Source organism: Periophthalmus magnuspinnatus, chromosome 17 (assembly GCF_009829125.3).
Source record: "Periophthalmus magnuspinnatus isolate fPerMag1 chromosome 17, fPerMag1.2.pri, whole genome shotgun sequence".
Classification (NCBI taxonomy): domain Eukaryota; kingdom Metazoa; phylum Chordata; class Actinopteri; order Gobiiformes; family Gobiidae; genus Periophthalmus; species Periophthalmus magnuspinnatus.
Window position 1 is genome coordinate 19,497,025 of NC_047142.1, and position 11,558 is coordinate 19,508,582.

Genomic DNA, 11,558 nt, shown 5'->3' on the forward strand with positions numbered 1-11,558 from the left:
ATGTGCTTTGTATATTTTTATTGCAATGATAAGATACATATATATTTTCAGACATCCAATTTTTTATTAAATTATACTCTAATAATAATATTGCATGAGACAGTCATAAGAAGAATACACCCAGTTGTGAAACAACTAGGTGATCAGAAAGACACAGAGATAAAACATTTGTACATTTTTACTTTTCTCCCAGAATTGTGCAGTGAAAGCAGCAGCATTAAAAGTAATACTACAACATAAGACAGATCCATACTGTGCAACATACAACCAAAATGAGTCTCATTCTGAAATGTTCACACCAGTTTCTAGGGCAACGACTGGCTATTTGTAATATATAGGGCAGCTAGCATGGACACTGCCAAATTTAAATTAAAAAATGTAAAAAAAAAAAGAATTGGCTGGGTAATGCTGGTTGAGGTCACGACATAGATAAGAGGGGAAGAAATACTTTGAAGTAATTGTCCCAGTAATTGACTCAGCTAATTTTATTGTAATGTAAACATAAATTCAGGCCTGTCGACAGAAATTTGGGGACCCGGGGCAAAAAGGTTTCACGTGGACCCTCTAATATGAATTGATAGGTAGAGGTTCCAATTCTGGGTCCCTAAGTCCCAAATAAGGTATAGCATTATGACCTCTGTAATTTTAAATGGTTACGTTATTTTGATTGAATACTGCAGAGGGAAAATCCAACATAGCAGTTTTGGAGATGCTCTGAACCAGACTGACACATTTTAATGGCCCTTGTGGAACTAAAAGTATTAAACTTTGCTTGTCCATTAGTAGATTACTTTTGTCTTTTACTATGTACCTTTTTTGGTGGAGGACGTTCTCATTTCCATGGAGAGATTATTGCTTTGTCAGGAATGTTCCACAGTATGACATTTAACGTATATCTTCATACTGCAGAGCATTTCAGGCAAAGCAGTTACATATACATGAGATATCGGTCAGTGGTCTTAATGTTATGGCTGTTTTATCATTTTTACTGCACCTTTAAAACGCTGGTTCATAATGGCCATAAAAAAACAATGGGAAATGAAGAGTTGCGGCCCGTGTTTTGTAAGTTTATGGTTTTGTAATGGCAAAAGTTAAATATTGACCAAAACATGAGTTATGACAGGAACAAAATACATTTAAATAATAAAAAACGCTCACTAACTCGAAACTTACATAAAACATACACCAGAAATTACAAAACTGAATCAAAGTGGTGGGGAATAAAATGGGAGCTGTTAATGCATAGAAAAGAAAGATTTATAAACTAGACGTGTATACATTTATCTTTCAATATAATTCATATATAAATGATCAGTTTCTATGTTTAGACTTAAATATTTGACTCACTGTTATGGCTAAAGAACCTGTGAAATCGTTATTTGGTTTGAGAAGCATTTAACAATATTGAATTGAACAAACAAGTGGATTTTAACGAGCTACAATTATCGGCAAATGTCTTGAGCAGGTAAATGTGTGTGGAAAAGCTGAAAATTAAAAACGATTTGGAAAAGATTGATTCAAATTCTGTCAAAATTACATTCAAATTCTGGTTAATTTGTTGGGTTGTTAGCACATTTCACATTTGCGTAAAATTTGAGAAAATATTAAGCTAATTCAACCATCTGCAGTAAATTCTGTAATATTGTATAAAAAAAAGAAATACCAACTCCAACCACAAGGAGTTAGACCAATTATAAATGGTTTGGTTTGAATAAATACCCTTGTAACTGCATTTTTGTGGACATCAAACCTGCTCAAAATCTTTGCTGGATTGTATCAACATGAATATAAAAGAATTGATAAATGTATTTTGTATTTTCTGTAGCGTAAGTAGGACATTATCAATTGTTTGGCACTAGAGCGTTTGACCAGTGAGAACTTATGATCCAAAGTTAAATTTGCTTTTTGCTTTTCCCAAAACAAATGACCAGCTAGATCCCATTTATTTTTGATGACAAAAACAAGACTGACCAAGATTATGATAATGTGTTGTTTTTTTTTTTGCAAAACATTCATGGGGTCAACTACCTGTTATGGTTTCCTTTGAGTTAAATACAGGCTTTTGGTCCATCTGGTTTAGTTTGTGAAGTGCTGGTCCACGTGAGGAGAGTCTGAGAAAGAATCCAGACTCTACAGCTGTTTAACAAAATAACAGTTATGTAATCGTTTTTCACCAAAGACTAATCTCACGGACTTCAAAAACTCAAAATGGCCCCCTTCATACCTAACGTTGCAGGTTCATTGATCTTTTTATGGCGTTTTATACAAGAAAATTCAGTAATGGGGAATAATAGGGTCAGAAAAAAGAACACTTAGCCCTTAACTAAAAGCTTCCTGGTTCAAGTCTCAGCTGTGTCACAAATTAGAACAAAAATATGAATTATTCGAGTTAGCTTCCACCTGCGTAAGCCAACCATGCCATGACAAGCTGAGTCATTTTTTATTCAGTTTTTTTAGAATTACAAAGCTCATTGAAAAGAATGAAAGATTGTCTCAATAAATTATTATATGATATCACCATAAAGTTAAAAAGTTATTGTGCCTATTCAAAAATTTCATGATGCCAATTTATCGGACGATACTAAACATACAGACAGCTAGGTACATTTTAAAGCAGCGTGCGACTTTTCTGGTCAACGTGCTTGTCTCCATGGAGATCAGTGAATTACCAGAAATGTTCCACAGACATTAATCTCTCCATGCACACAAGCAGATGACACCATTAGTCCTAGTTACAGGTTAGATCTGTGGAGAGGTGTCCCCACTCGCACTAAGAATATTTTTATGTTTTTCAAGATATTATTTAAGCAATGAAAACACCTGAAATGGAAGTTTATACCATACTGTGGAACATTCTAGGCTAAACTATAACATTTCCACAAAAAAAGTTACATAGTATACCTTTGAAGAAATATTCAAATAGAAGAAGCAGATTTTTTTTTTAAATACAAAAAAATACCGCAAGCAACCATATGCTAACAAACCAAGTGAAAACATATGATTTTTAGCACTGTGAGCTATGTCTTAGAGAATGATATATGAAGGACTTTGTAATGGCTTTTAACCATTCAAAAGATATCATTTTCTTTGAATTTTGTAATTATTATAGCAACAAAAGAACTGTAGCCATAGTTTGAAATCTACAGCACTACAGGTGTGAAAGGGGCCATAAAGTGTTCTGTGGACTTTTGGGTGGTAAAGTCAGTATTTTGTAACCTACGCCTCAACTCTTGACCCTGATGAATGATGATGATAAATGTCTAAAAACAAAACAACATATTTCTGAGTTTAAATTACTGTATGTGAAAAATGCTTAAACATTGTCTTGCGGTTGTGGGTTTCTTCGGGCAAACACGCGGGTGTCCAGTGGCAGTTTTAAATAACATTTTGGCGTCAAATCCACCAAAATAAGGCTTCTTTTTTTTTATTTTTACAAGTTTTCCACCATTTGTCCTTATGGCATTGACTTTACACTGGGCTTGGTCTGCGGTCATGTTTAGTGAAAGATCTAAACACAATGTCGTGAAAGGGGACAGAAGAAGTCATGACGGCGAACGGTCTTTAAAGTTTATGATTGACAAGTTTTCGTTTCGCCCTCCTTCTCCTCTTCCTCCTCTTCCTCCTCTCCTTCCTCCTCTTCCTCCTCTGTATGTTGCTCTAGCTCTTCTCTGGTGATCATTTCAAAATCATTCCCGTTACTGTGTTGCGATCCCTCGTCTTCCCGCCTGTCACTATCCGTGTCCGATTGCCGCTCTAGGCCCGTCCCTTCCTCTTCTAGCCCCGCCCCCTCTTCCTCTAACCCTTCCTCCCTTGCCTCCTCTTCTTCGTCCTCATCTTCGTCTTCTTTCTTCTCACTGTCTGATTTGTCGCTGTCCGATTTGGGGACTATGGCGGAGGTACTGGCGGTCTTGTCATCAATTTTATCCTGGTTGTTCTTCTTGGAGGAAGAGGACTTGGGGCCCTTGTATTCGTGGGTGTACAGGGGTCTGAAGGAGTCGATGAAGCCCACGTCCGCTGTGAGGTTTGGCAGGAACCAGAAGTGATGACGCCCGCCCGAGAACAGCCAGATGATTAGGAACAGGATACAACGGGCTGAAGGAGAAAGATAACAATTTTAACAACAGAACAGAAGAAACATTTTACATAATACAATTAGTTTAAAAAGTATGAATTTGGAAAAAACTCTAAACACAAAAAAATCTAAAAATGATTAAAAAAAAGTGTTATTTTGAGCCCTATATTTGTTAGGTGTTCAATTATTGATCAGACTAAATGTTACTTATTGTATGTATTCAATATTAAAAAGGTACAGTATGTAATGATTGTATGGAACATTAGAACATTCTCCATGGAAATTGATACATTTTTATACCATATTGTGAAATATTACAGCAGAAGGAACAACATTTCCATGGAAACAAGCAGAATCCACCAAAATTTGTCTATTTTTTCACTAAAAAGTTATATACCATGGATTTAAACATATCTATAAATATATTGTGTTAACAGTTGTTGAATTTATAAGTCTATAACACTGTGCTAAAACTTGTGTCAATAAAAAATATGATTAACTTGCATAAGAAATGTCTGTAAAGTTGTTGTAATAGACTCTCAATGCTTATCTGTTATCATTTGGATGTGTACTGAGCCAGAACAGAATGACCTGGACTATAATGTGGGCTGTGATAAACTCAGATTTGAGGCTCATGTTAGCTAACTAAATCCTGCTGTTTTTTACAAGTCATGTTTGTAGTTTGTGTGGCAGTTATAACAAGAGGCAACATTTTGTTTCAGACCAACTCTTTAATCATTTGGTTTCTGTGCATCCCAAATGTAGAATTCTTCCCTGGATAGTCTGCACATTGAAACAGTCTAATATTTTAAAATCTAAATTAAAGACACATCTTTTTAATGTTTCCTATGAAAAAAAATAATGGCAGAGCAAAGCATGATTTGAACCTGAAAGTTTTAATTAACTCTCCATGAATTTATATATTTACTGAGCCGTTTGGGAATTGTGTCAGGTTTTAATAATAAATGGCATTTTCTCTAAATCTAGTATTTTCAAACTATTTTACAGGTACCGGTGTTGGAATGCAGAAGCGGCACAAGTTTTTGACTATTCTTTTTTTTTTCCCAACAACCATATTCCGTTAAAAGTGGTGAAGGGAAAACAAAACTATTTTTAGATAACTTTGAACACTCTTCATCGTATCAACAGGTTCAAGTATATTTAACAGAGTAGAAATCAAAAATAAGTATGTTATTGAGTTCTTACCGACAGCAAGGAGTAAAATACTGGCCACGAAGCACCCAGCCGCCACACTGAGGTAATAGACCCCCACCCTCATCTCAGCTGGCCACAGAGGGAACAGAGTGGCTGCTATCACCGCGATCACTGTCAACACAAGGAAAAGACACGTCAGGACAATGGATCTGCAGGATCTCACCCTATCAATTTTTTCTATACATGCTATAAGCATGTGACATCCAGAATTTAATTAAATTTGCAGCATTATATACATTATTATTGCTCTAGTATGAATGAAAAAATAAAGGTAATGTGACATAAAAAGGTAGATAAAAAGACTCTTTACATGTAGGTTAGTGTTAAGCATAAGCATAAACTGACTTGAAATGGTTTAATTTCTTCTGTGACATATATTCCATCAGTCCTCACGTGGATGAGCCCGGCTGATTAAAAACCCACAACAGAAGATCTGTGATATGGACTTTAAAAATGGTGCGCAATGTGATTAATCTCTCTCTCTCTTTTTTTTTTTAAATCAACTGAAAACACTATGCAATATAAAAATGATAAATGTAAGATTTTTGGGTGGGCATCTAATTTACAACTAGCTCTACCAAAAACTCACCAAGAATGAGTCCCATGGCAAAGGTCTTAAAATGTACAGGGTCATAAATCCACACATACACCTACAGATGAGACAAGATTAGTTTTGTAGTTCATTTTTTCAGATTCCACTGTGTAACTAAATAACACTTGCATTATCGACTCACCTCGTTCCCATCCAGGAACAGTTGGTCTTCATGAGGCTCAAGTTTAAACTTCTTTTTTGTTTCCTTCTTCTTTTTAGGCGTACCAGGGCTGTCGTCCTGGAAGTATTATAAGAAGAAATGTCAGTTCAAAGTTCAAAACATTATGGGAGGAAATATAGATTTTTACCCTTAAGTACTATGCTATCAAAAGTTCGTGTCTTGAAAGTGATGACATAATTTCAGCAGGTGAGCAGGAGGGTAAAAAAAAAACTCCTTGTTGAAATGTTAAACTTATGATTTGTTTGGGTTTATAGGTATTTATTGTATTTGGTCCACAAGCTTGTCATATTAATCTTATTTTTGAGATATTTAGAATTAAACTATAGCATATATATTATTGCATATAATATATAGATGTTATATATTGTTCATTGTATCATTGTATATGAAATGGGTTATTAACAATAAAAATAATTGTCTTGACTTCCTGTTAAAACTGCAGAACTGAAAGACCACAAATTTTCATACTGGGAATTCACCAAAACAAGCAGCAAACTTTGTGACCGTTTTGAACCCTACATATATGACCCGGAGTCTGCATTTTTTTTTGATAATCGCAATTAAGGATAGAGCAGTGGACGGAGAAAGGGGGGAGGTCAAAACAAACATTTTTTGAGCACTCAAGGCTCAAATGCAGGATGACATATGATTAGAGACATGAATCCATCAAATACAACTTTAGTTAGTAAATAAATGATGATGGAACACTGTTATAACATGGTTAAAAGCTTATAAAAGTTAATTTTACATAGTGTGCCCCCTTTAAGATGAAACACTTTGTTGGCAAGACATATGTAGTTACTGATTTTTATACTTAATAATGTGATGCCATGTGCTTGTAGTGCTGTAGACACTCACAGTCTTCTCCTTCTCCTTCTCTTTCTTGTCCTCCAGTTCCTTCTTCTTGTCTTTCTTGCTCTTCTTCTCCTCCTCTTTGCCGCTGTCTCCTTTCACTTTTTCTTTTTCTTTCTCCTTCTTCACGTCTTTCTCAGGCTTTTTCTTCATCACTTTGAGAGCACGGTGGAAAAACTGCTTCTTCAGGAGTCTGCACAAGTATAAAAAGAAATGCAATTGGAGGTCAAGCAGGTATATAATCATATAATCAATATGGAAAATAATAACAATACAAATACACAACTTGCTTGAATTCCTTAATTATGTTAAAGTCATTTAGCAGGGACAATGTTAAAGGTTCTATTTTATGCGAAATTGACTCTTTGAGCTTTACACCATGTTAGAATGCCGTTACCTCATCAAAAACATACCTGGAGTTGTATTTTGTTTTATTCACACGTTTAAGTAACCATTTATTATTAATCGCTCTTCATCTCCAAACCTCAAAATGCTTTGTTCTACTTTGTGATGTTATGAAGCGGTAGTTTAAGTTAACAGCTACCTTTTACCTTTAGTTCAGTAGATTGGCAATTCCAGGGCTGAAATTATCCAAATGATTCTAGTGAAGGGGTATGAAGTTTAAAAACACAACGGAGCACTTCCTGTACTGCCATATGACATCATAAGGTGGAACAGAGTGTTTTCAGTTTGAGAGAAGAACTCAGCCTAAATATGCAACATCTGTCTATTAAACATGTGCGAAGGAAACAAAACACAACTCCAGGTATGTTTTTGATGAAGAAGCAACATTATAACAGATCAGAAAACAGTGTAATATTTAAGGTATAGATCACTAGACACCTTTTAAAGAAATAGTTTTTTTCATGTTTTTAAATCTTTTCAATCTTTCTATAGAAAGGTCCTAATTTGAGTTTGAAGTAAAGGTATTTCTTATTACCTGTTGCAGTAGTCGACCACAGAGTCTCTGTGGGTGAACACGGCCTCTTCTCCCTTTTTGGCTATGGCCCATTTGGAGTCCATCAGACAGTCCACTGCTTTAGAGGCTGCAAGACCAGACAGAACAGGAGTAAGTTATTCATATACTGACACACTTGGAATATGAGTGTTAACCCTGTCAGATGCTATCGTCTCCGATAGAGTGCGGTTGTGGACTTTCCATTACCGTAACTCCGCAACCAACTGTGCTATCATGTAAATTCAAATGGCATCTCAAAGCAGAGGCATGGGGCTATTTAAATATTTTACTGTCATTACGGTAATCTGCTAACGTTGTCCCTCAAAGATGACGAATTTTCAATGCATCAAAGGAAAAATATGGATGGATATGTAAAATAGAGGTAGTTGTGTGAAAAAATGCAGTACATTCTGATACTTTAACATCATTTTTATGGCTAACAAAAGAATAAAAGTCTAGGCGAGCAATACTGGTCTATAATGTGCTCAGTCCTTAAAGGGTTAAAGGGTTAATTAAACTTTTCTTTTTTTTTTTTATTTGTACCTTGACCCTGTCTGTTATAACAAACTATTTCTGGTATTTCATTGTGGAAGACCATAAATAAATAATAACTTCTTATTGGATTTACAAATTTTAAAAAGACTTATTTTACTTTTTTCAGGTATTTAGTTTTAAACAAAAATATACATAGATCATTATTTTACATTGAATTGATTGCAAACTGCAGTACTGATCTAAACCATCTTAATCTTTAGCACCATTTCACATAACAACCAGTGGCTTTCCAGTTTCCTTTTTAATTGCTGAAAAATGGCTATAATAATCGCAATTAAGTACAAAGAAGCGGGCAGAGATATGGAGTGGATGAAACTAGGAATTTTCAGAACACTCAAGCCTCAAATCCCCCCTTGTTTACAGATGTTATTCGAGTCAATATCATCTTAGAAGAACAGGTATATTTAAAAAAAATTAAAAATTAAGAATAGAACTAGTAAAAACGTCAATGTATTTCTTTTCGAGGGGTTAGTGTGTCAAACAACCTTGATGATAAATTAAAAAGCTCCTACATAATAGAAGCATTTAAAAAGATGTATAAAACATTACTTTTTGAAAATTACAGGACTCGGGAATGATTTATGTGAACTGCTATGGTTTGTAGTTTTTCTTTTGTTTACATATTGAATCATATGTTGTAGAATGGATGCTGCTTTTCTTGAAATTCCTGTGTGTATAAATTATTAGGCATTATAATACATTTTTACTTCAGCCTAAACCCTTTCGGTCATGATAGAAATGTTATGTACAACCTTATACAACTTCAATAAATTTTGATTTTGAATGTAATGACCGAATAAAATAAATAAATACTAAATGCAGGACAATGCAGCATAAAGTGAACATGCATGAATCAATCAAAATACAACTTTGAGTAAACAAATTATGGGGAAACATTGTTATAACATGGTTAAAAGCTCATGAAGTCCATTTTACATAACATGTCCCCTTAAAAGTTCCACCTCTGCACAACACATTACTCTTGAGTGTACACACAGCAGAGAGACAAACGTGGCCGACTATAGTACAGTGCAGTAGTAACATCAGTGGGTGTAATGACTAGTTTACTTCATGCTCAGTTCCTCCCACGGCTTCTGAGTAAACATTGCCATCCACAAACTCAAACAGATGATTCTCTGCCACGGGAAAGACAAATATAACCGCAGAGAGGCAAGAGACGACGGATACAACAGGAGTGAGAGAGGGAGAGAGTGACAGAGAGAAAGAGAGCGATAGAGAGAGAAAGAGAGACAGTAAGTTTTACCGATGAAGTAGTCTACACGATGGCCCATCATGTTTGTGGACTTGGTTGGACAGTTGAAGCGGAGGTACTTGGCCACTGCCTTCTCCTCCTTGGTGGGCTCACTCACCTCCTGAAATAATTGGAAAGAAAATGTATTAAAAAAATAAACTTTATATAAATTACCTTGAGACTGGTTCAGCCTAATAAAATGTAATGCTTTTAGTCAATATAATAAAAAAAAAATACACATGTGGCCATAGTGCATAAAACTGGACTAATAATGAATTTCTCATTCAGTAATTTAGTCCTAATCTAAATCTAATCTAAATTTTTTAGTACCGAGAAACAACTAAGTATATTTCAATCTTCTTCTGGACACGTGTTAATATATAAAAGTTGTGAACGAAAACTTCATTCTTAGATATAAATCACAAATATACTATCAATTAAGATGTATATTCTAAACATTTTCAACAGTAGCTCTACGCCAAGTTTTCTCTGTTTCTCACAACATGCACTAGCTCAAACCCGAGCCAGCTGAGACGGCATAGTGAACTATTCATTCTCCAATAACTAATACACCTCTGTGCAACCTGAAGCAAACGTGGCATCAAACACACCTTTGTTTAACATGGGGCTACATCCTATCTGATACACCTGTGGCATTTCTCCAGGAATATCCTCTATGTGGATTAAACACTGGGGTGGTCCAAAAGAAAATTACACTAGATTAAGTTGTCTGAAATATGTTATTTGAAATTGAGGTGCTGCGGTTCAGTTTGTGTTACTACAAAGATAAGAGGTTGTGGCATTCTTATGTAATCGGTACAAAATGCAAACCTGTTCGGTTGGGACATGGTTTGCATCACCTTTGACTGGCAGTACTGAGATAATTGTTGGCTCTGTGCACTTACAAATCATACATGGATTTTTGGCTGAAATCCGTCCTCAAACTCTCTGAATGTTTCTGAAATCCACTAAAGGCAACAGGGGACTAGATCTGTTCTGTATAATCATAATATTCACGGAGTTATAAAGCAGAAATGACCCGCACTGCAGCCGATCCGCGGGGACAAACTTGGAGATGAAGTTACGGTGAGTCCTGTGCACATCTGTGGAGTGAATTTAAAGGCCCCTACGGCCAATCCAATGAACCGTGCGTAAAACAACGTGCGCAGTGTTGTAACTAATCTAATGTATGAAAATACTTGTAATTGGTGCAGGTTATGTAAACAGGTCTGGAGCTGACGCAGCTTAGCAAACCTTTATAGGCTGATTCATGTGAATTAAAACACAGAGGCTTAAGGCGCTCATATAAGCCGTGTTCTCCAGGCCAAAGTCTGCGCTCCTCCAGAGGAACACACTGTTCTGAACCTCAGCGCACATCTCCAAACCTGAACACAGACATTTGTTGTTGCCTGGAGCTAGGCTAACCTCCGCTAGCATCATCACTTCATGTGGATCCTGGAGGGCAGTCCCGGGACTCTATCAGGGACAGTCCACTCACAGAAGCTCTCTCCCGGCCTCACCCCGCTCACAGAGGCCCTTGGACCCGGACACACAGTGCTTTATCGCGGTTTAAATACATTACCTGGACCCGTTTCTTGTGCCTCCTGCGCTCCGCCATGATCCTCCAACTCAGCTCTCACGAGCACGCGCTTGCGCACGGGAGTTCACCACAAAGTATCGCGAGATCACATCAACTGATGATGTGGATGTGTGGATCATACAGTCTAGAGTAGATCACTGCTGTACTGTACATGCCTATGGCAAGCCCCTTGGTTAGAAATGTAACGTTAAAAAAATCATCTATGTTCAGTCTATGATGAAAGCAAAGGCTTCATCTGCAGTCTAATACAGAAGTGACTGCAACCATTCACTGCATAGGCT

The 11,558-nt window shown here is 36.2% G+C and overlaps 1 protein-coding gene across 1 annotated transcript; it reads right to left on the reverse strand.

Annotated features, from left to right (window-relative positions):
- Positions 1-3: 3 nt before the first annotated feature.
- Positions 4-11,339, reverse strand: sec62 (SEC62 homolog, preprotein translocation factor). The gene is made up of 8 exons (XM_033982939.2): positions 11,260-11,339; positions 9,690-9,798; positions 7,853-7,958; positions 6,919-7,105; positions 6,022-6,117; positions 5,877-5,937; positions 5,279-5,398; positions 4-4,092 (listed from the first exon to the last, which is right to left on the reverse strand). Exons 1-8 carry the CDS (start codon positions 11,293-11,295, stop codon positions 3,569-3,571), a joined length of 1,239 nt encoding a protein of 412 aa, XP_033838830.1. The 5' UTR covers positions 11,296-11,339; the 3' UTR covers positions 4-3,568.
- Between the last annotated feature and the right edge of the window lie 219 nt (positions 11,340-11,558).